We start from the raw sequence: 26,867 nt of genomic DNA on the forward strand, positions 1-26,867 counted from the left end.
GGAACGGCGCGACTTGAAGCCCACTCAGAGAATCTTTTGCATTAAATGTAATATGTATTTCATCCTATAAAATATAAAATCCTAAATTGTCTAGGTCGCCTGTTTTCGGAACATGATGGCGACTGCAAAAACGAGCACAGATTTGCTACAGCACAGAGAGATTAAATGCCATCTTTTTTGAGCACTTTGCCATGGTTCCTGCTTCACTGCGTTTGGGTCCAACGCATAAATAACAACATTTTATTTAATGTCGTTGATAACAACGTTGTCAACATAATTCACCATCGTTTCTGGCCTTTTATTGGTCATTTTTAACCCCCCCCCCCCAAAAAAAAAAAAATCTGCCTAAAAGCATTTCTGCATCATTTGACGAACCTTGTTGTGATTTGTTAGTTTTGTTTGCCCAATAATTCCAATTTAAAAGAGAACAAACTCCGAAGATTATTTCCAGTCTGGCTGTTAGCCTCTGACCTTTGTCACCACTCTTGGCCAATTGCAAGATTTTTTTTCCCGGTTCTTAGCCTTTGACAAAGGTGATGAGTTGTTCCTTGCCCTCATGTAGGGTTTAGATCAGGGGACGGTGTCGTAAGGGTCCGTACAGCCCATTGAGACTTTGATGTGATTTGGGGATGAACTCATAAACAGGACTCGATCAATCCGCTAGTGAACTCGCACAGGGTGAAGCGCTATCGGCGTTAGCGCTCTTGGCATCCGCCACTCGACGCGTTTGACCGCAAGCCGGAAACGGACACGCTCGGTTAGCGACGCTCGTCCATCGGGTCCGAATCCCGCTAAGGTACGCTAACGCGCGCTAACACTCCGGCGCTGTGAGCTGGGATTTGCTCTCTCCCGCAGCTAGCTTTAGCAGCGGGAGAGCGCAAAGCCTGTAAATAATCCAGACGCGAAGGCAGACGGCACATAAAGACATCGGGTACTTAGCCTCCGTCTTATCGCCGCTTGATGGCCTCGGGGACAAAAGCGAGACGCTCTCGCCTTTAATCGCGGAAAAGAATGCGGCTAATATGTTAGCATATGACAAACGGATCAAATAAAGCTTGTAATGCGCCCGAGGTTGTTTAGTCATCCAAACAGCTTAGACGATGACTTTGTTTATTTGCTGTTTTTCCTTCGACGTTAGCTTTGCGGCTAACGTTTCGCGATTTTCCTTTGATCCTGTGGCTTACAAAGGTTAGAAGACAAAAAGTTCATTTCATGATTCCAGCCACTTCCATTCCTTTTTCCTGGTTCAACCTTGGTGTCCAGAGCACCAAGGATGGGATGATAGCTCTTCCAATCAAGAGTTTTTCTGACTTTTTCTAAGGTAGTGTCACAAGCCAAGAACGGAGACAGGACTCAATAGCATTCGTTTTACTCAGTTTTATTGAGAAAGAAAGCATTGGTTGCATCCATGATCCGACGATGGCAGGAACGCGGAAGTGGCGAGCGAGGGGAGTCGTTGACAGTGAGAAAACAGGTCGATGGCCGGGACGGGGGAGCAAAACAGAAACGGGTCCAGAAAAGGTCGGCAACGGGTATCAGGCAGGAAACAGGGCCAAACTGGTCAATGGCCGGGACAGAGGAGCAGGCAGAAACTGGTCGGGAAACAGGCCAGCAACACGTATCAGGCAGGAAACTGGGCAAAACAGGTCGATGGCCGGGACAGGGGAGCATAACAGAAACGGGTCCAGAAAAAGGTCGGCAACAGGTATCAGGAAGGAAACAGGGCAAAACAGGTCGATAACCTGGACAGGGGAGCAAAACAGAAACGGGTCCAGAAAAGAGGTTGGCAACGGGTATCAGGCAGGAGACAGGGCAAAACAGGTCAATGGCCAGGGCAGAGGAGCAAGGCAGAAACGGGTCCGGAAACAGGTCGGCAACAGGTATCGGGCAGGACATTGGGCAAAACAGGTCGATGGCCGGGACGGGGGAGCAAAACAGAAACGGGTCCAGAAAAGAGGTCGGCAACAGGTATCAGGCAGGGAAATGGGGCAGGATAATGTCGGAGAGCACAAAGCTTGCCTAGCTGAGAGCATAGGTTCGCAGACGGTCTGACGGGTACTTTTCTGAAGACGGGGGTTCAAAAAGAGTCCAACAGCCAATCGGATCCTGTGGCTGTCGGCGCCAACGGGGCAGTCGCAGGTGTCCCGAATCAGCAATCATGACAGGTAGGCTGACTCCAGGTGGCAGCTTTTTGAAAAACAAGCTGGACGCTGCCCAGGTACCACCACCGAAGAAACCTTGGCTGCTCCGGTTTTCAAAGTCACATAGTCTGACTTTGTAACCCTAGAGAATTCTTCCTGTGCCGTCAGGCGGCGTTTTCATTTGCCATGAAGATTTTTCAATCGTGTGATCGGCGTCATTATTGTTCACTCTATAATTAGAAGAATGATTTCATCCGGGTGTCGGCAGAACGAGGCCGACGATGCGTAAGGAAAATCGCTCACGCGCCACGGAAACGTTCCTGAGGCGAAGATCAGAAGAGGGTCAGAACCAGAAATCATGGCTAGGATTGCTCAAACCAAAGACTCTGACCCGTCTTGAGGGACAAGAACATAGCAGGGAAATCAAAGATCAGACTCATGCAAGTGCCGGTTACTTCCATCTTTTTCTACACTTGGGATACATGGAGCAGCACGGTGGAGCAGTGGTTAGCACGTGTGCTGCACAGTTCTGAGGTAGTTGGATCAAACCCCCTGTGTGGAGTTTGCATGTTTTCCCCGTGCTTGCGTGGTTTTCCTCCCACATTCCAAAAACATGCTTGTCAGGTGGATTGGCCGGTCCAAATTGTCCCTGGAAGTGAATGAGCGAATAAGTTGTCTGTCCCTGTGTGCCCTGCGACTGGTTGGCAACTAGTTCGTGGTGTCCCCTGCCCACTTTCCGAAGATGGCTGGGATGGGCTCCAGCACCCCCGTGACTATACTGAGGATAAGCGGTGCAGACAATGGATGGATGGATGGACATGGACTCTCACAGCAAAGCTGAAAAGGAAATTCAGGCCATGGGGATGTCATGTTACAGGAAGCTTCTAGGACTTAGCTCCATAGCCCATGTTACAAACAAAACCTGATGCCATCAGAGTTCACATTGGAAAACTGAAAGTCGTGTGGTCACGTATCGAGAACATCATGGTCTGCATTTATGGTCTGCCTTTCTATAGCGCTTTTCAAGTCAATGAAGACCTCCCAAAGATCTCTACAATGTGCTTCACACTTCTCCTTCACCCACATTAGAAGTTCAGCGTCTTGCCCAAGAACACTTCGACATATTACACAGAGGAGCCAGGAATCGAACCTCGATCCCAAGACGAGCGCTCTACCTCCTGAGCTAATGCCGCCCCAACATCAGGACTGGCAGTTAAGGAATTTGTGAAACCGTGAACCCGATAGGGACAGCAGTGTCTGGCAACATTGGCTTTTTCCACGGGAGAGACAAAGGAGCTTTTTGGGTGGTTGTGGGAAGGATCATCTGGAAAGAATGAAGTCGCTCGTTTGGCGGCCAAGAACTTTCCCGGTGAAGGTGCAGGAACAGCCAGCTCACTGCGGGAACGCCGTTCTCTATTTTCTCAAAATGGCAGACCCCTTTCACGGAACGCACCCTTCCCCTCAGCACTCTCAGTTTTGTTTGTTCTGGACGGCGAGTCGGACTATTTATCGGAAAGGAAAAGGGATTCGCCGGAGCGACTTCGCCGTGTTTTTCTTTTTCCCCGAGAAGGCCGAGCCCTGCGCGGGAAATCCGACACCCCCGGAAAGATGTTTATTTGTTTTCTTGTTTGGCGGAGAGCAAACGCCCGGAGAAGCCACCAACAATATCATATGCCGTCAATGGAATTTTCGCTCTTCGGTTCTCGGGAACCTTCTCGTCGGAGAGGATCAGAGAAAAGTCCAAATGGTTCTTATTTCCTGATGTTTCTCTTTCAGAGTCTCCAGGTAGCTGGACAACAGCAAGAGTGCCAATTCCCCAAAGCTGGCCACATACTTTTCAGGTATGAATGAATGAATGAAAACTTTATTGGAACATTAAAATAAAAACCACAACAAAAACAATAAATAGACAACAAAATAATATGACATAATGTGTTCGAAAAGAGCGCATATGCGGCACAGTTCATGTCTTGGGAACCTCCTGCTTGGGTTCAAATCCAGCTCCAGACTTCCTGTGCGGAGTTTGTATGTTCTCCCCGTGCTTGCGTGGGTTTCCTCCGGGCACTCCGGTTTCCTCCCACATTCCAAAAACATGCATTTCAGGTGAATTGGCCGGTCCAAATTGTCCCTAGGTGTAAATGAGCGAGTGAGTTGTCTGTCCCTGTGTGCCCTGCGATTGGCTGGCAACCAGTTCAGGGTGTCCCCTGCCCACTGCCCGATGATTGTTGGCATGGGCTCCAGCACCCCCGCGACCCTACTGAGGATAAGCGTTGTAGCTAATGAGATGAGATGAGGTGTTCGAAAAGGGGTAGTCAGAAGCCAATGCTTATATTCCCTAGCCCTTTGTCTTCCCTATTAAACACACCAATTATATAACAATAGTAATAATATTAATAATAAGAGTTATGATTTAACAATAGCAACAATAACACAAAGTTAACCATAGTTGTAGACGCACTATTCCCAATCTCTCGTATCCCTCATACCCCATTTTCTTCATCTCTGTATTCCACCAGGAATGATTTTTTTGTATTTAAATTTGAACAAGTGAATCGTTGGACATTCTTTGATCTGGTCTTGTAAATTGTTCCAAAGTTTGACTCCACACACAGACACACACATACTTTTCCTGGTGGTTCTCACCTTTGGGATTAGGAATTGACTACATTGCGACGATGTCGTGTTTTTGCGCGTACTTTCAAACGGGACATTTTGAATATAGCCGTTTTTTAGGTCCTATTAGCATTGGGTTAAGATGCCGAGGCACATTTTCAGGGGAACCCCCTTGTTACCTTTTTCCATCGACTTGGAACATCAGCCTCTCTGATGTCTCGTTGCTCACAAGTCTAAAGTACAACACCACGGCCTTCAGGTCTATCACCTGACCTTCTCTCTGTTTCGTTAGCAATGTGACTCACCTGTGCCCGCTCATTTGGCACCAACTGCCTCGGACTTTGATTGGCTCCCTGTCTCCATTTGAACCCAGTCCTGTCTGTCCCCTGTGGTCAGTCCGTCTGCGAACCTCAGTGAACACTAGGTGAGCCTTTTTCGACCCTGACTCCCACCTGTCCCGTTTTTGCTCCCGTCTGTCTCCAGCTACGACCTGTTTTGTTCCTGACCACGTCCGCTCTCCTGTCCCGGCTTGCAACCTTTTTTGTCCCCGACGACGTCTACTCTCCCGTTCTGGCTTACGACTCGTTTCTGACACCGACCACGCCTTGCTCTCTCAGTCCCAGCTATTGACCAGTTTTTCCGTCCCTGACACAGCCATCGCTTGCTACGGAAGATCCACGTCTCTTCAGGCAAAGGTTGGCCAGATGGAGCACATCGTTTCCCCCATGATGATAAGACTATATGAATCAGGGAAAATACTCAACTATACTCGTTAATACTTACGTTTGTTACAAATGTATGACATATTTACTATCAGTCCCAGACGGTTTCCCCAAGCTAGCTGCGAATGGGCCTTTCCCAGGTCAAGCTGCCATGCACAATTTTTGCAAATTTAGTCGGGGTCAGACAAACACGACATGAACATGAATGTCAGAACCAGAACGGAAACAGGACCCAATTGCATTACGTTTTATTAAAGGAAAGAGGAAGGGCTATGCTCACCATCCAGAGTACGCTAGGCACTCACGTACTCAGTTTGTGATCCGAACACGGAAGTGGGACTTCTGTTGCGAGCAATGGTGGTGTCGGGAACGGAAAAGCGGGTCAGTAGTCGGGACAGAGAGCAAAAACGTGGTCGGGGTCGTAAGCCAGGAAAGGAGAGTAGACGTGGTCGGTGACAAAAGAGGTTGAAAGCCGGGACGGGAGAGTAGACGTGGTCAGGATCAAAAACGGGTCAAAGCTGGGGAACAGACGGGAGCAAAAAAAAAACAGGTGCGAGTCGGGGTCGAAAAAGGCTTGCCTAGCTTTAATTGAGGTACACAGGCGGACTGACAAAAGGGGACAGATAGGAGTGGGTTTAAATAGGGACAGAGAGCCAATCTGTTTCCAAGGCAGTTGGCCGAAACAGGTGATGCATTTCGGTAATCATGACACTATAAGCATATTTATTTGAGTATGCACGTACATTTAAAACGTGCATCCCTCATTTTTGATGAAAAATCATTTTGAAATTGATTTCCACTCTTCTGCAGCTCAAATTCAGAGTGACAAACCTTGAGGCAAGGCAGCCTGAGCGTGACTTTATAACGACGTCCTCTTGTTTCAATTGTCGTTAGCATGTCCCAGCTCCAAATATATCTGTTTCGTTAGCAAGCTAACAAGAACTTGTCGTACTGTTGTTTTATGACGATCTTCTAAGGTTAAAGGTTGAGGCCATTGTCTGAATTAATTGTAACAATAAGAAAGGAAGTTTAGTTATTTGGGACGTTGTTTACGCCGGAGATACCCGGAGCTACCCGGCTTCAGCGCTGTTAGACAGAGACACGAAAGCCTGCAGGAAGCGGTGAGAAGGTGGACTCGCTAACACGAGGTGGTGTAACTCTGGGCACAAAGATTTCCATCTGCTGCAGGGACGTCCAACTTTTGGACTAGCTTGTGACCTCATCCACTCCGCTTTTGCTAAATGACAACACAGCACCCCGAGGCCATCCTCTTAATCTGTTAATAAACAACAAAAGGATACTGCTTGAAGTGTGAATTTCCCTACGGGGATGAATAAAGGATCTCTCTATCTAGACATCTATCTACTAGCTAGCCAAAAATGTGATCCTTGAGTGAGGACGGAATGTGTCCTCCCAAGCACCCCAACTCGTAGTTCTATTGTAGCTCAAACATTTTTTCGCGTTACTCTCTCATAAAGACGGTAATTTATTCAGGTGTCAGCGAAAATCCGGTATCCCTGCCTCTTTGGTGTGAAAAGAGCAGAGCCCTAGCGCAATATCTGCGCCGACGCCGTAAATCGTCCTTTGTTGGCTTCAATTTGCCGGCAAGTAAATGCCAGGCGCCCGTCCACAGCCTGTTTATCGGAGAATTACATGCTCGGCTAATGAAACGCAATTACCGGCCGGCGTCCCCATGAGTTGTGGGGACATGCCGGGTTTTTTTTGTTTTTTTTTGTTTTGCTTTTGTTTTGATGATGACATTCCGGGAGCGTCATTACGCGGTAAGGATCAAAAACAGGTCGTAGCAGAAAGCAGCACAGCGCATGATTGCCTGCCCACACCCCTCTATGATGGACATCTACTCCACTTAGCAGAGCCATAGATATCATCATGGACAGCTTACATTTAGGTTCTCCGATGGACATTTAGGAAGCACTTCGACTCGACCTGCACCGATTCACAGACAGGAACAACAGATCCACGGAGGACGGTATTGCCGTAGCCCTCAAAGACTATTCCAGGATGCTCTCATCATCCCAAACATAACGATCCCAAAACTGGACACCCTAGGCCTTCCTCGCCAAGGACTGTTGGAGCATCAGGCCGCAGACTGTGAGACTGTGAGACTCTGCCACCACCTCTCTTCTTCCTGCACCCTCAGCACTGGGTCACCAAAAGGCTGTGTGCTAAGCCCTCTAGACAAGGGGTGGCTAACCCAGTCCTGGAGAGCCGCACACCCTGCACGTTTTGGAGGTTTCTCTGCTCCGATCACCTGGATCGCTATCAAGCTCTCACAAAGCCTGCTAACAAGCTGAAAATTGGAGTCACCTGTGTCAGAGCAGAAAAACCTCAAAAACATGCAGGACTTGCGGCTCCCCAGGACCGGGTTAGCCACCCTTGCTCTAGACCTTGTTCTCCATCCGGGCCCCGGTGTTGTGGAATGCCCTGCCTCTGGAGATAAGATCTGCAACCTCAACGGAAGTTTTTAAATTGAGGCTTAAGACACACTTCTATTCCAAAGCATATGATTGATGCCCACCTCGTATTCTGTTTTGTCCTGTCTTTTTCTGAGGCCTGCCTGGCTGATACGAAGGAGAAGGATGATTTGGGATGGGTCAGCGGACCGGGGTCTGACCTGCAGCATGTCAACCCCTGCATTTACCAGCTGGCGTCGTCGTTGATGTCATGCTCTTTCCGGACATTTTCAACATCTTACCTAGTGTTTACTATTCTGTGTACAGTAATGCTAATTGTAATTCACCCTGTTCAATCCTGGAAGGGGGATTACCACATGTGAGGTCCTTTCTCACGGTTTCTCTTTTCTCCTCACACTGAGGTTTTTGAGTTTTTCCTTGCCCGCATGCTGGTTTGCTAGTTTAAGATCAGGTAATTGTGTAATTTTGTAACTGTAATCCTGTGCAGTCCTTTGAGACATTTTTGTGATTAAGGGCTATATAAATAAATTTGACTTGACTTGACTTGACTTGACTTGACTTGACTTGACTTGATATCACCACGGTGGTCAAGCTGATCTCTACAACGCAGCGTACAGAGTGAAAGTCCAGAGACTGACCACCTGGTTCACTAAAGACACAAGGCTGTGTGCTAAGCCCTCTAGACCTTGTCCGGCCCACGAGGACAACCTCATCGTGAAGTTCGCTGATGACACCACAGTGGTCAGACTGATCTCAACAACGCAGCGTACAGAGTGAAGGTCCATAGGCTGACCACCTGGTTCACTGAAGACAAACCTGGCCCTTTATACACTAAAAACCAAAGAGATCATCAAGGACTTCAGGAACAACAGGAGTGACAACCCCAACTCTACATCAACAGCAAGTATATGGAAAGGGTCCACACAGTCAGGTTTCTGGTGGTTTTAATCTCCGATGATCTCTTCTGGACAGCCAACACTCCAACAGTGTCTTCACTTCCTGAGAGTCCTATAAGAACAACCTCGGCAATAAGCATCTGCTGGCCTCCTACCGCTGCATTTCCGTCTGTTGCAGGACCTGCCCGAGGCAGACGAGGCTGCAGAAAGCAGCACAGCCTCCTTCTGCCCTCCCCCCTCTCTGATGGACATTTACTCCACTCGATGACTTAGCAGAGCCCTAGATATCATCATGGACAGCTTACATTGAGGTGGCTTTCCCAAGTTTCCACAGGTTCATGGAGGCAGAAACAAACAGAATGAGGAACAGCTTCTTCCCCAAAGCTATGACCCCCCTCAACTCCCGTCTACAGCGTCCGTACACACACTGTACTCTACAACTACCACTCATTCATGTATTGTTTTTTTTTTTATCAATTTTTATCTTTTTAATTTGTTTTACTTACACTGAAAAGAGAAGCCCTCCATTTTCTTTATACTTATATAACGTCAATAAATGTCACAAGCCAGAAACGGAGACAGGACCCAATAGCGTTTGTTTTACTCAGTTCTATTGATAAAGAGAGAGAGAGCAGCGCTTGCTTCGACGATACGATGATTGTCGGACCCGGGTAGCTGATGGCAGGAACACGCAAGTGGCACTTCCGTGTCGAGCGAGGGTCGTTGTTGGCAGCTGGAAAACCGGTCGATGGCCGGGACGGAGGAGCAAGGGTAGTAACGAGTCCAGAAAAGAGGTCGGCAACAGGTATCAGACAGGAAACGGGGCAAAACAGGTCGATGGCCGGGACGGAGGAGCAAAACAGAAACAGGTCCAGAAACAGGTTGGCAACCGGTATCAGGCAGGAAACAGGGCAAAACAGGACAATGGCTGGGACGGATGGGCAAGGCAAAAACCAGTCCAGAAACAGGTCGACAACAGGTATCAGGCAGGAAAAAACAGGGGAGGAGAATGTCAGAGAGTACCAAGCTTGCCTAGCTGAAAACATAGGTTTGCAGACGGTCTGACAGCCTTTTCTTGGAAGACGGGGGTTTAAAAAGAGTCAGGGAACCAATCAGCGATCAGGGCTGTTGGCGCCAACTGGGCTGTCGCAGGTGCCCCGAATCAGCAATCATGACAATGAAAGCCATTCATTCATTCATTTATTCATTCATTCATTCATTCATTTCCACTTGAAGCCCCAAATCCTGAATTTTGGGTAAAAGAAACTTGATTCAAATGTGCCCTTGATAAGCGTGAAATGAAAATCCGGTCCGGCCGCCCTCAACCCTTCGCCGCAACCGGATAAAAGAGGCTTTGCCTCCGGGCATCAGGGTCGGACCCAAACGGGGGGCGCGCGACGCCCAATAATTAAAAGAGGCGGCGTCCCTTTAATGCTCCGCGTACTGCGACGCGTCGGCAACTCCCACCCCGCTAATTAGCATTATCAGCAAAAGGCTCCCTCTCATTAGCGCCGCGCGCATTTAATTAAAAAGCCGTCTGAAATTGGATTCAACTTATTACTTTTTCATGGATCACTTTCTTGTCATCACTTGAAATTGGATTGCAGCCCCAGGTAACTCATTATGCCGGCCGGAGGATCAAGAACGCAAAAAAAAAAAAAAAACACACTCATTAGGTATGTCCGCCGCTATCGAAGGCGGGGCCGCGTCGGGGCCACGCCCCTTTCCATGCCGACTCCTGAAATGTCCATCGAGACGAAGCCAATTTCGTATCGGTTTTAAAAATGTACAGACGAGGCAAGAGCTGAATTCTTTCCAACCGTGACTGATTTTTATTTTGCAAGTCCGGTTTTAAAGATGTGGCCTATGGGCCACATGAGGCCCGTGAGCGTCATGATTACTGATGCGAGGTACCTGTGCCCGCTCCTTTGGTGCCAACTGCCTCGGACTCTGATTGGCTCCCTGTCACTGTTCAAACCCCCGTCTTTCTGTCACCTGTTGTCAGTCCGTCTGCAAACCTCAGCTTACGCTAGGCTTTTCGACCCTGACTCACTCCTGTTTCGGTTCCCGTCTGTCCCCCGGCTTCGACCCGTTTTTTGATCCTGACCGCGTCTACTCACCTCTCCTGGCTTTCGACTCATTTCTGATCCCGACCACGTGTTTTGACCTCCTGTCACTTGTGACCTGGTTTTTTCGCTCCCGACACCGCCATCGCTCGCCACGGAAATACCACTTCCGCGTCTGAGCAACCTGCTCCCCGCGACCAACGATCTACAGATCGTGTGTACTATCCTTAACCTTCTTCCCAATAAAACTGTCTCCGTTCTGGTCTTGACACACAGTTTATTATCTTTGGCCTCTGAGTGCTAATAACAATTCATACATTAACAAAACGATATTCATTCATGAACTATTTTTTTTTTTTTTTGAAGGACTTGTAGCTGCAGGAATCTGTATCTCTTTTACAAAACACAAGGCTCAGCTAGAGAGAGCTGACATGAATGGCGGCCATCTTGCTGCTATGGGTACCACCCAAAAATATAAAACCTTGTGAAAGCCTGGGCAGAAAAAGAGAATCAAAATGGTACATTTCTGGCACCTTTCACGAACCAGGCCAGGAAACAGGAAGCAGAACCCACTCGCGTAACGTTACTCACAGTTTATTGGGGAGAAGAGAAAGGAGCGCACACTCGATCCGGAGATCGTTGATCGCAGGGAGTAGATTGCTCAGAACGAGGAGGTGGACAAAATCAGACGGATCGGGGCGAGCATAAAACAGGAGCAAAACACAGGAAAAAACGGGGATTCTCAGGAATTGACGTGTCAAAACACAGTTTCACAGACGCTCCGACAAAAGGCGACTCACAAGACAGCGTTTAAGTAGTCACAGGGAGCAATCTGTCAACGCGTCTCAGTTAGTGTCCATGGGCGGGCCAATTGGGCGCCCTTGGCAACCGTGACCGAACCTGGTGCCACATGGCGGGACCAATTGGGCGCCATGCACACACAATGCAGTGGCATGTAGGGGTCGAATATTACACATGACAAAAGAGAGAACGGCCAAAGTTACTATGCAATAGTGAAAAATAGTGCTACTAACATTTACCCTGATTGGCTGTTGTACTCTTTAAATCCCCGCCTGTCTGTCAACATTCGTCAGATCATCTGCAAACCTTAGCTACACGCAAGGCAAGCTCTTTTGACTCCTGACTTTATCCTGCCCAATTTTCCGTCTGATTCCCGTGGCCGACCGCTTTTCTGGACCCGTTTACGTTTTTGCTCCTCCGTCCCGGCCATCGACCTGTTTTTCACGCTCTCGACATTGCCTTCGATCGACACGGAAGCGCCACTTCTGCGTTCCCAGCGATCGGTTACCGGATCATGGGTGCGAGTCCTTTCCTCCTTCTAAATAAAGCCGAGTAAAACGAACGCAATCGGGTCCCGTCTCCGTTCCCGGTCCGTGACAGAGATAGAAGCTGTTCACAGTTTTGCGTGCTTGTTTAGGGTGGCGATGGCCCCGGGGAATAAAGTGTCTCCGAGTCCTTCGTTCCGCCGCCCCGTCTGTCTTCTCGCCGCGAATCTCCGGCTCGTATTGTGTTTGTCGATATGGCTCCCGGTCTGGCCGACATTTCCACGAGAACTAAATCCGCTCGACGGTTCGGAAGGGAAATGGAAAGCGAAGGCAAAGGAGCGCTCGATTACGGGCCGCGTCTTTGACGCTCGTGGCACGTGGCTTTGAGGCGTCCTCTCCTGTCTTTGCGGATGATTCCCGAAGGCGTGGATGTTGGCTCGCTGTCAAATTGTAGGAATGGATTACGCGCACCGTTTGGATCGCGTCCAGGTCGGGGCTCGTCTTGTCACAATAGGCTGATTTCACAGCGGAGGGCCAGGGGGCGCCGTGGAGCTCCACCTTGGCGGGACCTGTCCCGTTGGCTGCCGTCACTTTAAGACGCCGTCCGGGCTGCCTTGCTATGCCGCGTCCTCACGCGTCCCGCCTTCCTCACGCCCCGTCGTAAACCCTCAACGACACCATTTTCTTACTCTACTGCGGTTACTCCGTCGTATCATATTCCACGACTCGCCGAATGCAGATCCTGTCTCTGACGTTACTCACATTGTCTACATTTTCAAAAGGTGGACATATTTATATAGACATACAAAGTACAACGGAATACTGTCACGTACCAGAACAGGAAACAGGAAGCAGAACCCAATCGCGTAACGTTACTCACAGTTTATTGGGGAGAAGAGGAATGGCACACTCGATCCGGAGATCGTTGATCGCAGGGAGTAGTAGATTGCTCGGAATGAGGAAGTGGTCAAATCGGGGCGAGAACAAAACAGGAGCAAAAACACAGGCAAAAACGGGGATTCTCAGGGCTTGACATGTCAAAACCGAGTTTGGCAGACGCTCCGACAAAAGGCGACTCACAGGACAGCGTTTAAGTAGTCAGGGAGCAATCTGTCAACGCGTTTCAGCTGGTGTCCATGGGCAGGGCCAATTGGGCGCCGTGGTAACCGTGACAAATACAGTACAGAGTACAAGAACGCTGAATTTCTCCTCACGAAGATGTCCTCCCTACCGTACTGCATATACTTGTATCCCAGCCAAGTTTACAACTATAAAAAAATACTGAAATCAGGAGGGGGTCATCTCATATACGCACATCAGGTTGTGTGTCTGTCACGGTTGCCATGTCGCCCAATTGGCCCCGCCCATGTGGCGCCAGCTGCACCTCATCGACAGATTGGCTTTCTGTCTTTTTGAGCTCAGTGCTCTCTCACTCTTTGTTTGTCAAAGAACCCCTGCAAAATAAAATAAACGGGAACAATACCGGAGAGGAAATACCAAGAGGAAAACAGGACTGAGTCAGAACCCACGTCTTGCGGGTTCTGACTCAGTCCTGTTTTCCTCTTGGTATTTCCTCTCCGGTATTGTTCCCGTTTATTTTGTCCTGTTAAACAACGGTTTCCAGTTTCGTTCCTGTCTATTTTTGTCCTGTTTATTATTCTCTCCAGTTTTTCATTCCCGTCGAGTTTGTCCTGTTTATTTCGATATCCTGTTTCATTATCAATCCTGGCTGTCACGTCCTGTCCGGTATCGACCCCATATGTCCGATATCTGCTGGGGCGATCGGAATGGATCTTGTCGGTCTCTGGCTTCCTGTCTTTCCATGCCAGACCGCTGCCTAACGTGCATGCCTCCCCATTTCGCGTAAAATAAAAAGCTTGCGTGAGAACGTCATGCGTTTGGGTCTCGATCCTGTTCCCGTTCTTGACAGTGTCACCTGTAGCGAATGGTAAGCAGCCCATTGCTTGTACAGAAACAATCATTTCAAGGGGTAAACTTGAGCATTGAATTCACAGTAATAACATGCCGATTTTTTTTATTATTTTCATTAGTAAAATGACTTTTGGAATACACCAGAAGGAAAAAAGAAAGAAAATATGTTGGACGGTTCCAGAAATGGAGAAGGACATCTAGGAGTCGTTTGAAACCAAAATGGATATGGAATGTCTCTCCAGATTGCACAAGCCAGGAACTATGAAAGTGGCCCACTGCCTTCGCAGGTCAGTGTACGCATTTTTTTTTTTCAATTTTTTATGATGTGGATGTTTTCGAGCAGTTTTATGCGGTTCATTTATTGCGTGAGCTATAGAGTCTGCAATGGCAGCAATTTCAAGCATTGTCAAGCACTTCACCCAAAATTCAGAAAATTAGGATGCAAGCATTTTAAGGATTTCAAGCACCCGTACGAACTCCGTTTTTCGGCCTCGGGTCGTTTGACGGGTGCCCCGATTGCTACAAAGGGCCAGTAGGGACGCGGGCCAAGGTCGCAGTCCAAGGTCGAAGATAAAGGGTAGAGGGAAATCAGAAGGATGCTAAATTTATCCCGGGTTGGACCATCGGGAGCCAGGAAAGCGGAACGCCGGACGGATTATTACAAATAAGAAGGTGTTTTATTGAGAGCGCCGTCGAGGGGGGTGGGAAGAGTGTTTCCCCTCCCCCGCTCACAAGCGCCTTCTCCTGCCAGGTCCTTGTTTCTTGACCTTAAAGGGACAGTGCATATATCGAGGTTTTAGGTACCGCAGCGATGGTTGACACATATGGCTGATTTGCTCAGGATGCAAGGGGAAATGAGCCCAGACCGCGGCGGTGAGGTGAAGATCCGGTACGCCACTGATGACCCCCGATTCCGACAAGGTATTTTGAAATCACTCTACGTTTTGCTTTTACTCGAGTAGATTTGCAAAGAAGAAACGGTACTCTTACTCCGCTACGTTAGGCTACGTCGAAGCCGTTACTTAAGTATGTAAGTTTGTGTTAGGTTTACACTTCACTCCAGTCTGAATTTTTTTTAGAGATCTCTATTCTGTTGACCGAGTAGAAAAAAAAGCTTCAAATTTCATTTGATTTTACTTATCTGTAAAGATTTCCATTTTTTGTTTCCTGTGTTTTTAATTCAATATGTTTTAGATAACAAAAGTAAACTGTATTTTTGTATGAAATTGTGTATGTGTTATTGGACTTAGGAGTGAATATTTTGAATTCACATTTTTTCAGGGTTGCTCGACATTGACATCAAAGTTTAAAATGAGTCACACGAAACAGCGTCATCTTGTGGTAGAGTGAAAAACTATATTTTTTCTAAATGATCAATTCATTTTTTGGATAATGTCACAATATTATTGGTAATATACTTATTGAGCGACTCTAACCACATCGACCCAGAATCTACCAAACACTTCCTGTCGCTTTCCAGCCGCTAGTTTTATAAGGACTGTGTTTTTGTTGACATTTTTCTCCCTTTCCTCCCGAAAGCGGAGAGCTTTCGCTTCCTCCTCGTTGCCCCCAATCACTGTTAACAAATTGTGTGTTTTGCGTTTGGGTCCGTCCAGCAACACCTAGCAAGTGAGATGACAACAAAAAAAAAATATTCAACTTCATCTCATCATCACATTAGTTTACATCGTTGTAATGGAGCATATGGGAAGGAGTTCATCCGAAACAATTTTGAAACCATGAGCTCCAAAAGTGGGATAAGATCCATTCAAAAGCCTTTTCCTATGTTATCTACTTCCCTAGTGGTGTAGTATTTACAGTGGATTGGAGAATATCATTATTATTATTATTATTATTATTATTATTATTATTATTATTATTATTGGGCCAGTCCACAAAAACTTAGTCAGACATGAATCCGTGGTACATGTTAGCGGAGCACTTTTTGCCGTTTCAAAAAGACCCAAACGCAGGGAAGCAGGAACCCAAGGCAAGGTGCTCTAAAAGATGTTATTTAAAAACAAACTCGTGTAAAAGGAACAAAAACAAAACAAAAAACGGTCTGAAACAGAAAACAAAATACAAAAAAAAAACTGGGAAACTAGGATGGACTGAAAAAGGTGGGAATTGAAAATCTCGAGAGATTGAGTGCCATCTGAAATGTCCTTATGGAAGTCGGGTCTAATGAGGGGGTACAGCTACAGGGGTGATTTTAGACACCCGATTGTGCGCCCTCTGGTGGACAGAGGCGCAGCGACATCTGATGGTGGAATAATACACACTGTCGCTTTAAGAAGCCATTTTTTGACTTTTGTGGCGTACTCTCGTCCGAATGATTGATTTCTGATAAAGATGAAATGAAAAGGCAGCAGTGTGTGCTGAAAAGAAAGGATGGCCTCGCCTGTCAGGTGAGCCCTTTCTCCACTAGGGGGTGCATTTGCATATGCTACATCAATAAGGAGACTCTCTCACTCTCTCTCTCTCTCTCTCTAGTCTTATTTTTTCCATTTCTTTCTCTTTTTGTTGCTTTGTTACTGTATATTTTCTTTCTTTGATTATTTTTCCCCTTTTTTTCTTTATTTCTATCTTTCTCTTTCTCCCTCTATCGCTCTTTTTTGTCTCTATTTCTTTGTTGCTTAATTTCTTATTCTCTTCATTTCTCTCTCCCTCTCTCTGTCTCTTCCTACCCACTCTTTTTTGTCTCTCGATTTCTCTCTCACTTTCTATTCCTTCCTTTCTTTCTCCTTCTATCCATCCCACTCTGTTGCTTCTTCCCTTTTCACTTTCTTTCTTTCTTTCTCTCTGTTTTCTTTGTCTTTATTTTTCTCTTCCAATTGTATCCCTCTTCACTCACTCTCTTTCTTTCTCTTTTCTTTCTCTTTATTTTTCTCTTCCAATTGTATCCCTCTTCACTCACTCTCTTTCTTTCTCTTTTCTTTCTCTTTTTGTTTCCTTGTTACTGTATAATTCTCTTTATTTCTTTTTTCTTTTTTTTTCCTCTTTCTCTTTCTCCCTTTATCGCTCTTTTTCGTCTATTTCTTTGTTGCTTAATTTCTTATTCTCTTCATTTCTCTCTCTCTGTCTCACTCTACTCTCTCTTTTTTGTCTCTCATTTTCCCTCTCACTTTCTATTCCTTTCTTTCTTTCTCCTTCTATCCATCCCACTCTGTCGCTTCTTCCCCTCACTTTCTTTCGCTCTGTTTTGTCTCTATTTTTCTCTTCCAATTGTATCCCTCTTCACTCACTCTTTCTTTCTCTTTTCTTTCTCTTTTTGTTTCCTTGTTACTGTATAGTTCTCTTTATTTCTTTTTTCATTTTTCTTTATTTTTCTTTCTCTTTCTCCCTCTATCGCTCTTTTTCATCTATTTCTTTGTTGCTCACTTTCTTATTCTCTTCATTTCTCTCTGTCTCTTTCTACTCTCTCTTTTTTGTCTCTCATTTTCTCTCTCACTTTCTATTCCTTTCTCTATTTCTCCTTCTATCCATCCCACTCTGTCGCTTCTTTCTTTCTTTCGCTCTGTTTTCTTTGTCTCTTTTTTTCTCTTCCAATTTGACCCTTCTTTTCTCACTCTCTTTCTTTCTCTTTTCCTTCTCTTTTTCACTCACACTCTCCCCGTCTGTTTTCTTTTAATCTCTCTCTCTATTTCCCTCTCCCTCTATTTCTTTCTCTATCTCTATTGTTTGCTCAGTATAAACAATTTGAAAGTTGAAAGGATGTCAAAGTTCTCTGTCTATTGGAGCAAAGTGGAGTGGCATAACGCTTCATTATTATTGGTGAAGAATCCTTCAAAACAAAATGAACATTTTTAGTTAGCCTAACCAAAAGAGACGCTTCTCTAAAAAGAGCTTGAATTCCTAAAGCACTACCGCATGCAGTATGATTTTATTGTAACCATGCATTTTTCCGGATGATAAGGCGCACTTTAAGTGTGTGGCCGATTTGCGGTCTTTCTGTGCGCTTTATAGTCCGGGAAAGACAACGGATCGCGTTGTGCGCGATTTCAATGGCCAGAGTGAAGGTAAACTGTTGCTTTCTTGATTGTTTCTCGGTGGGTGGGGGACCGGGGAGGGGGTGCTTTCCTCCCTCATGGAGCAGGGCCCTCCCCCCTTCTCACCTGCATCCCGTCCCGCCCGTTGTTCCCCGCGGGGTTCGCCTTCGCCGCCGGCGGCAGGCCGCCTCGTGATTGGCGGAGGCGAGCGATCCGGATTGGCCGCGCGGCTTTTGTGTTGTTTGTGCTCGCTCGCCTCCATTATAGAGGCGGCAACACAACAGCAAACGCACTTTTCGCCTTCCTTGTCATTATTACTCGCGTGGCGTGGCGTGGCTTGGCGTGGCGTGGCCGTTCTCGCTCCTACTCCGCGTGCACGCGCCTGTTTCCCTTCTCCCTCCCTCTCCGGTTCGGGGTTCGAGCGCACGCCTTCTCCGCTCCGCTTGAGTCCACACATCGCGGCCCCGGTTCGGCTTTGTGCGTCCTTTCCAGCTCCATGGAGTTTGACAGGTGAGTGGGATGTGTGATTTGCGTGGAAAGTGGGCGCGCGTGAGCGATTGGATCGCGACGCGCGCGCGCAAGGCACTTTTGGATGCTGGCGACCACTTGGCGTTTTTTTGTGCACGGAAAACGCGCACGCGACACACTTTTAGTTATACTGAGGAAGACTCTGCGCTCTATTTGCACGAAAAACGCGTGCGCAACGCACTTTTGGGTTGACTTTGGACGATTTTCCACTCCTTTTTGCACGAAAAACGCGCACGCAACACACTTTTTGAGGCTCGCGACCACTTGGCGTTTTTGGCCACGGAAAACGCGCACGCGACACACTTTTGGGTAGACTCAGGACGACTTAGTGCTCTTTCTTTGCGCAAAACGCGCACGCAACACACTTTTTGGGTAGACTTAGGACGACTTTGCGCTCTTCTTTGGCACGCAAAACGCGCACGCAACGCACTTTTGGATGCTTGCGACCACTTGGCGTTTTTGCGCAGGGAAAGCGCGCACGCAACACTCTTTTGGATAGACTTCGGACGACTTTGCGCTCTTTTTTGCACGAAAAACGCGCACTCAACACACTTCTGCCTGGACTTAGGCAGACTTTGTGCGTTTTGTTGCGTGCGCGTTTTGCATGCAAAACGCAAAACGCGCACGCAACACTCTTTTGGGTAGACTTAGGACGACTTTGCGCAGAAAAAGCGCGTGCAAAGCACTTTTTGGATACTTGCGGCCACTATGCGCAGCAAACGCAGCACTTTTTGGATACTTTTATTTTCCAAGCATGTTCGGCGTTCTTCTTGACTCCATCTCAAGTGAAGGTGACTGGAATAGGGTCTCATTTGTTGACCAGGTGAGCAAGCGTTCGCATTCCCGCCAACATTTACGCACGGTTTCCCTGTATTTTATACGTTTTGGGGCGTTTCCAATTGCGCATAACATTTTGTTGATATATCACTGTTTTAGATACGCTTGATAAGCAATACTAAATCAACTGCGAGTGTGGGAAGAACTAATAAAGATGCTGGAATCGAACTTTTGTGCCCGTCTTGCTGTGGGTAAATAGGTGCCGCGTTGTGTCGGTAAGGCTTAAAAGGGGAATTGCACTCTTTAATAAGGGGAACAATTGGCTGAGCTTGCCGGGTATCCGTTCGCCTTACGCGAATGACGTAACGTGAATTGCGGAACGTGACGACAGGTGACAGTTCCGCGGACAGGATCGTTTTTTTATTTTCAGACCGAGTTTTTGCAAGACCCGCTCTGTTTTTTGTTTTTTTCTAAAGACGCAAATTAAATTGTTGCATTCAGTTTCTCAAGTTTCTCCATGGAAACGATGTATCTACAGTTTATCCCGATAATCTCTCATCTTATTTTTCTCTTTAAAATCTTTTTAAGGTTTATCCTGAAGTGCCTGGCCGAATTTCGCTGGATACAATGTTTCACGAGGTTTTTATCAATGACAATTAAGACAATTCTATTTAAACAGTCGCTCGTTAGCTTGAAACGCATTTAAGACTATATAGAGTTTTGCATCTAGTTTTGCCCTGTTTGCAAAATGACCCTCCTCGCCTTTAATCCGAATTGAAATTGAACTATCGCGACTGTCGCTTGCCTGCAAAAGGTTCGACTCGGAATTCCGAACTGAGTCCAATTTAGGCTGCAAGAAGCGCCATTGTAGATGGAAACAATCAAATTCAATTTGAGTTTTGCTTTCCGTCAGCTAAGACTTTCTTGCATAAATGGCATTTTGGAAGTATTTGGCTCCGGGGTGTGCGCTGCCGTCCCTCATTTCGGGCGAGCGGGTCTTCGTCCCGCCGCCAGCTTCTTCCCCTCTGTCCCCTCGCCTTCACCCTTCTTTTGCCTTTTTTTTAAATCTCATTTTCTAATTAAAATAAACAATTCGCATACCTGTTAAGCTCAGCCAACTGCGCCCCTTCATAATGATTGAAATTCCCCTTATTAAGCCACTTGACACACAGACGGACTACGTAGTTTCAAAACAAATATTCCTTTTTTAAGCTAGTCTATTTTCCACGACATAAGCGATTTTTTTCAGTATCTTCCCCAATTCCATCAAATTCAGTGTTCCTTATTATACATATCCCCCTTACAAAAAAATTAAATAATTCACAATGTTAAAAGAAACTTATAAAATAAGGGGCAAGTATATCAATTGAATAGGACGTGATTTTGTCCACCAAAATCCTCGTCCCAATAAAGAAAGAGTTGAGAGGCCACATGTTTGTTTTCTCGTGGTTTAGAGAAGAGGATTAGGTCTTAACATCAACAAGCATTGTCCTTTTTATTTGTAAAGGGATTTTCAAGCCCGGATCTTGCTTTCCAATCGGGCGGACTTGAAGTCCATTTGTACCCGGTCGGCAAACGCTGAAATTCCAGGCCAATGGCTCGCCTGTACTCGAGCTTTTCAAATGAATTTAGAAGGCGACATCTGCATATTTCAAACACGTCATTCCAGAGAGAAAAAAAACATAAATGCATATCTGCATTTCCATTGAAGTGTGTTTTGTGGAAAAAACATGATAAGACACTCCAACGTATATACTGCACAGCATATCCAAATTAAGACTTTTTCAGACCTTTCCTAAACGATCGCATCATCATTTAGTGGACAAGATGCCGTTTTTGACTTTTCTGTGCATAAAATAAGATTTCACCAAGCGTGTCCGTCGCATATTCCGTCCACGTCGTCGCCGCTTGTCCCGCATTAGTCCTCGAAGCCCTCAAAATCCCCAAAAATCAAAGTCAAGACTCTCGAAATGTGCTGCAAAAATCGTTTTCTCTCCTGTCACCTCGACATCTATTCGGACAATGTTTTGATCTTCATTGTTTCTCATGAAGGTTTCCAAGGATTTTGGTTCCGGGCATAAGAACTGCTGCCACCTATAAACACCCCCCAAAAAACGATATTTATGGTTGTAGATCATCTCGCTGTTTTCAGCTTTCTACGGTGATCCTCTTCCTTTTGTTTTTATCAGCGCGAGAAGAAATTTCCGCTGCTGGTATCAGAAACGGTTGTTTTAAGGAGGCGATTCCTGGCCGTCTCGAGCTTTTGATCTTATTTTTTGGGAAAGAAAATTCTCCGTGATGAACTACGCGTCGACTGCCTTGACTTAAAGTGTCTGGAACAGGAATGTGATCAGTTCTTTGATTGTAAATGTGTGTGAAGTTGTGTGCTGCCGTGACAGAGATGTTCTGAACTGACATTTGGAACTGTCCGGAGTCTCTTGCATGCTTTTCAAAACATATTTCAATTCAATTGGCCCCCTCTTACTCTTTTGCTATAGTCTCAAGACATTTTTCGTGCCGGTTACAGAAATCGCTCGACAGATGTACCGAGTGTCATTACTCACATTTTTTATCTTATTCTCTTCCGAACAAAACTGTCTGCAAAGAACAGCTTATAATTAACGTGAAATTCCTTATTCCTTCTTGTTATTTTTTAATGGAATTCTTTTGCCCGTTGCCAATGTCTCAAGACTTTTCCAGCGCTGGTTTCAGAAACTGCCGTCAAGAAAAGAGACAATCGCTCAATGTATCAAATCGCTTCGTATCCTATTGTCCGTAATTAGCGGATTATGAATCATCTCAGTTGTCCAGAGCATGAATTGGAATATTTGTTAGCATTTAGATGTTTCTGAACTGTTTTTTTTTTGCATGCTTTCCCCAAAAAAATTCAATTCAATTGGCCCCCTTTTTAGGCTTTTGCCATAGTCTCAAGACATTTTCCGTGCCGGTGACAGAAATCGCTGTAGTCATATGTGTCATCCTTCACATTTTTTTTTAATCTTATTTTCTTCCGAACAAAACTGTCCGCAATGAACAGCTTATAATTAATGTTAGTGTGTCCAGAGCATGAAAGTGAATACATAGGTGTGTGCAATGAAGTGTGGGAGTGACCAATGTCAGAAATGTATCTGAAGAGAAATGTCTTCTTCCTTCTTGTTATTTTTTTAATTGAATCTGTGTTCTTTTGCCCGTTGCCAATGTCTCAAGACTTTTCCAGCGCCGGTTTCAGAAATTGCCGTCGAGAAAAGAGACACTCGCTCAATGTCCCAAATAGCTCTCTATCGTATTTTCTTCTGAACAAAACTGTCTGTAATTAGCGGATTATGAACCATCTCAGTTGTCCAGAGCATGAATTGGAATATTTATTAGCATTCAGATGTTTTTGCATGCTTTTCCGAACAAATTTCAATTCAATTGTCCCCCCTTAGACTCTTTTGTCATAGTTTCAAGAGATTTTCAGAGCTGGTTTCAGTAAAGAGGCGCTCGCTGGCTGTCCTAGCTTTCATCCCTCTTTACTTGCTTTTCCTGCAACAAAATTATCCGTGATCAACGGCGTCTAAATCACCCTGACTTAAAGTGCACGGAGCATGAATTTGAATAATTGTTAGCGCTGCAAAAGGTGTGTGAAGTTGTGTGCTGCGGTGACAAATTTTTAGAAATATTTCCTCACTGAAATTCACTATCATCCGCTGTCTCTTTCATGCTAATTATTCCGTTTTAAATAAGTTGGTCCACTTTTGCCAATGTTTGAGGAACGTTTCGACGCCGGTTTCAGAAACTGCCGTAGTAAAGAGGCGCTTGCTCCTGAGTGTCGTTCCTGATCGTTTAATCTTTCTTTCACTTCAACAAAAGTCTCCGTGATCAACGGCGTATAAATCGTCTTGACTTAAAGTGTACGGAGCGTGAATATGAATATTTGTTAGCGCTGCAAAAGGTGTGTGAAGTTATGTGTCAAATGTCAGATGTTTCTGAACCGAAATCCACAATCGCCATCCGTCTTTTCCATGCTTTTATTTTGAATTTCATTGCTCTTCTTTTGCCTGGTGACAATGTTTAAGACATTTTCAGTGCTGGTTTCAGAAACTGCCCAAACATCGTCTGTCCCTGAGCTTTTTATCTTTCTTTTTCTCAAACAAAATTGTCCGTGATCAATTCCCTCAGCTTAAATCGTCCGGATTATTGAATATTTGTTGTAAAAGACCTATGAGGTTGTCTGTAAACGTGACAACAGAGATGTTTCTGAACGGAAAATTGCAATTGTCTTGCACACTTTTGAAAAACGTCTAACTTGAATTGGTCCCCTTCTATCTTTTTTGTCCAGGGCCAATGTCTCCGGTGCCGGTTTATAGAAACTGCCGTCGTAAAAAGGGACTTCTTTATCGTCCCTTAGCTTTTTATTTGACTTTTTCTGAACAAAATTGTCCGGTTTATAAAATGATTTGGTGTTCGGAGCATGAATTTGAATGTCGGTGGCCGCGTGTGCGACCGTGTCGGAGATGTTCCTGAACTGAAATTCGCTCTTGTCTGTTATCTCCCGCGTGTTTTTTTTTTAATGTGAATTAAATCTGTCCTCTTTTTCTCTTTTGCTATAATCTCGAGACAATTTCAGTGCTGTTTTCAGAAACCGCGCTCGCTCATTGTCCCGAGTGTCATCCCCGAGCTATTTATCTTTCTTTTTCTAAACGAACAGTGTCTACGTCGCTTCGGCTTAGAGTGTTCGGAGCACGACATTCGATATTTGTTAGCTTTGTAAATGCGTGTGAAATCGTGCGCGGCCGTGAGAAATTATGGAGATGGTTCCGGATGGAAATTCACAATCATTTGCTGTCTCTTGCAATGTTTTTTTCAAATTATTTTCAAATCAATTAAAACCGAGATTTCCTTTATCGTCATAGTGGTACTACGATCGGTCCCCTTTTGTTGCCCGGTGCAAGTGTCTGAATATTTAGATGCCGTCGTATTTTCAAGATCCAGACGGATCCGGGAAAATGTTTCGGACTTTTCCGGCACGATTCCCTCTCCCCCATCGACAAAGAACGTGAAACCGTCTGCGGCTTGAGGAGCTTCCGTCTCTCCGTTTTGAAATCGGCCCGCTCGGCGACATAGGAGTCACACCGACGATTTTATAATCGAGGGTTCGAAAGATTGGGGTTGACAAGCGCCGCCCACGCTTTGGCATTTAGATAATGAGGCCGAAATAATGTTAAGTATGTAACATGTCTTTAAGTTCAAGGAGCCGCGAATGTTAATTCAGAAGATTTGCAAGAATCCGGATCTTTTTGTCATGGAACCCTCCTGTCCTCCTTATTTTCTGTACACACTCCGTGTCCTCTGAGTCGAAATGACCCGTCTTCACTAAACCTCCAATAAATGTTCCCTGTCATTTTCCTTAGGGGTCTGAGCGTTCACACAAAGTCGGTGAGCAACGCTTGAAACAACATTGAGCAACCGTAATCCCAAGTGTGGCAAGATAATTCATTATCAAACATGTCCAAAACTTGACATCACGTTACATTTTACGTTTCCGGCAATGCAAAATGATTTTTCTCTTTTGAATGAATTGACTCGTGTACTATTGCAAAGGTTGTACGGCCTACAAACGTCGTTTGTTCTTACAATTCTTTCACAAGATATCCATTTCTTTTTATTTCCTGATATATTTTGTCGCATAATATTAACATTTTGGGGGGATTATTGAGTCGGTTGTAAGATACAGAACTGTACTTAATCGCATTTTTGAGTGGAAGTACAATGTTGGCAACAAGATTCACTTGATATCATTGGAAATGATTTGAATGCAACACAAACTTTTTCTCCTTTCTTCTGTGTTTTTTTTCTACTTTTTTTTTAAATTCCTTTAAAAAAAATCTCATTGTGTTTATTTTTTTCCGAGCTGTTACTTTTTTCTTTCTGTTCTCTATTTACTTTTTTCCTACATTTCTTTTTTTCTGGCTTTTTAAAAAAAATGTCCTTTTTTTCCTCTTCCTTTTGTTTCTATTTTTCTCAGCTTTTCGCTACTTTTTCATGTTCGTTTTTTTTTTCTTTTTTGTTCTATTCCCCCCTTCTTTTAAGTCATTTTGTGCATAGTTTTACATCATATTTGGTCATGTTGGGATGAAAGAAGCAAAAACAAACCGAAGAGCCGTTTAGGACCCGAAGGAGCCGGTTCTTTTTAGTGAGCCGAGCCGAAGAAGCCGGTTCTCTACTAACTTTACTCAACTTCGTTCTACTTCGACTCGACTTCAAAATACCGCATTTAGGACACAACGTCAGGGGAACCCGTGTATTTTGACCTTCATGCACTGTAGCCTTGACTTAAGTCGCTTCTTAATGAGTCATTTTAAGCCCTGATTTTTGTGCACTGGCTCGATTTTCTTGTGCGCCGGGAATGTGCGAGCAGTGCGCAATTGCGCACGCGCGCAGCTTAGAGGGAACACTGCTCGAGTGTCTTCCTTTTGTCCTTGTTCTGAGACGGATCCGAGGCACAGCAATCCATGTGAAGACCGGCACCTTTGTCTTCTTCACTTCTGCCACTGCTTCGTCTCGCGCATAACCGGTGTTTTTTTAAAAAAAGTCATGAGTTCTAGTTTCCCACTACTTCCTCCAAAAATTAACTAAGCAAGTAACTGATTTACTCTATAGTCAAAGTAATTAGTTACCAGGAAAAGGGGCTATTTCCGTTATTTTAAAAATAAAAATTGGACGTCCAAAATCCAGTGTTGGGAATAACAACGTTACGCAACAATGTCATTTTTTCGGTCATCAAAGTCTTTCGGATTATTATAGGTTAAGATGGGATCCGTCGACCACTAAACTCGATTTCGGTCAGAAATAAACATTTTCTAGAAAATCACAATCACCCACCATCTATTTCCAGAACCAGTCCACAAGCTGTTCAGGTGGTTTCAGGGGGCTACTCAGGGCCCGCGGCCACCACGTCGGAGACCCCTGCTATTGAGTTTTTCTTATCATTTGCCGTCTCTGCGGTAATTCATTTTACAATCATTTGGGATTTGACCATATTTCAAACATTTTTAACAAAATATTATAGTTACAAAAACCAAAAAGATTCGCCATGTTCTCTCTTTTTTATCTTGTTTTTTTTTTAGAAAAATAAGAAAAAAATAATACTCATTAGGGGTGAAAAATGATTGTCAAGTAAAATGTAAAAAAACGTTTTTGTCTAGAAAAAAATGAACAAAAATAATACCTAAATTTAGCACTGGTGAGTTATTTTCAGGTAATGGCCTCAGGCTACTAGGGTGTTCTTAGGGGGCCACCTGGTGCCCGCGAGCACCACGTTGAAGACCCCTGGTATATTAAGTGAAAAAAAGAGTCATCTGCTATACCACACGTGTCAAACAGGCGGCACGCGGGCCGGATCAGGCCCGCCAAGGGATTGAATCTGGCCCGCGAGACAACACTTCGAGAAGCGCAAGAGAAAAACAAGCTTGATGTTGCCAAAGCCAGCTGCCTCTCACA

The 26,867-nt window shown here is 45.4% G+C and overlaps 1 protein-coding gene across 1 annotated transcript in view; it reads left to right on the forward strand.

Annotated features, from left to right (window-relative positions):
- The first annotated feature begins 3,898 nt into the window (after positions 1 to 3,898).
- Positions 3,899 to 26,867, forward strand: part of foxp1b (forkhead box P1b) — a 62,339-nt gene continuing 39,370 nt past the window's right edge. The window contains exons 1-3 of the mRNA XM_088337301.1: positions 3,899 to 3,982; positions 14,273 to 14,378; positions 14,933 to 15,012. Of these exons, the coding sequence (XP_088193427.1) occupies positions 14,992 to 15,012 (21 nt within the window). The 5' untranslated portion in view covers positions 3,899 to 3,982; positions 14,273 to 14,378; positions 14,933 to 14,991. The remainder of the gene's footprint in view (positions 3,983 to 14,272; positions 14,379 to 14,932; positions 15,013 to 26,867) is intronic.

The sequence above is a fragment of the Urocampus carinirostris genome, chromosome 6 (genome assembly GCF_059441175.1).
Source record: "Urocampus carinirostris isolate Australia breed hairy pipefish chromosome 6, RoL_Ucar_1.0, whole genome shotgun sequence".
NCBI classification, from domain to species: Eukaryota; Metazoa; Chordata; class Actinopteri; order Syngnathiformes; family Syngnathidae; genus Urocampus; species Urocampus carinirostris.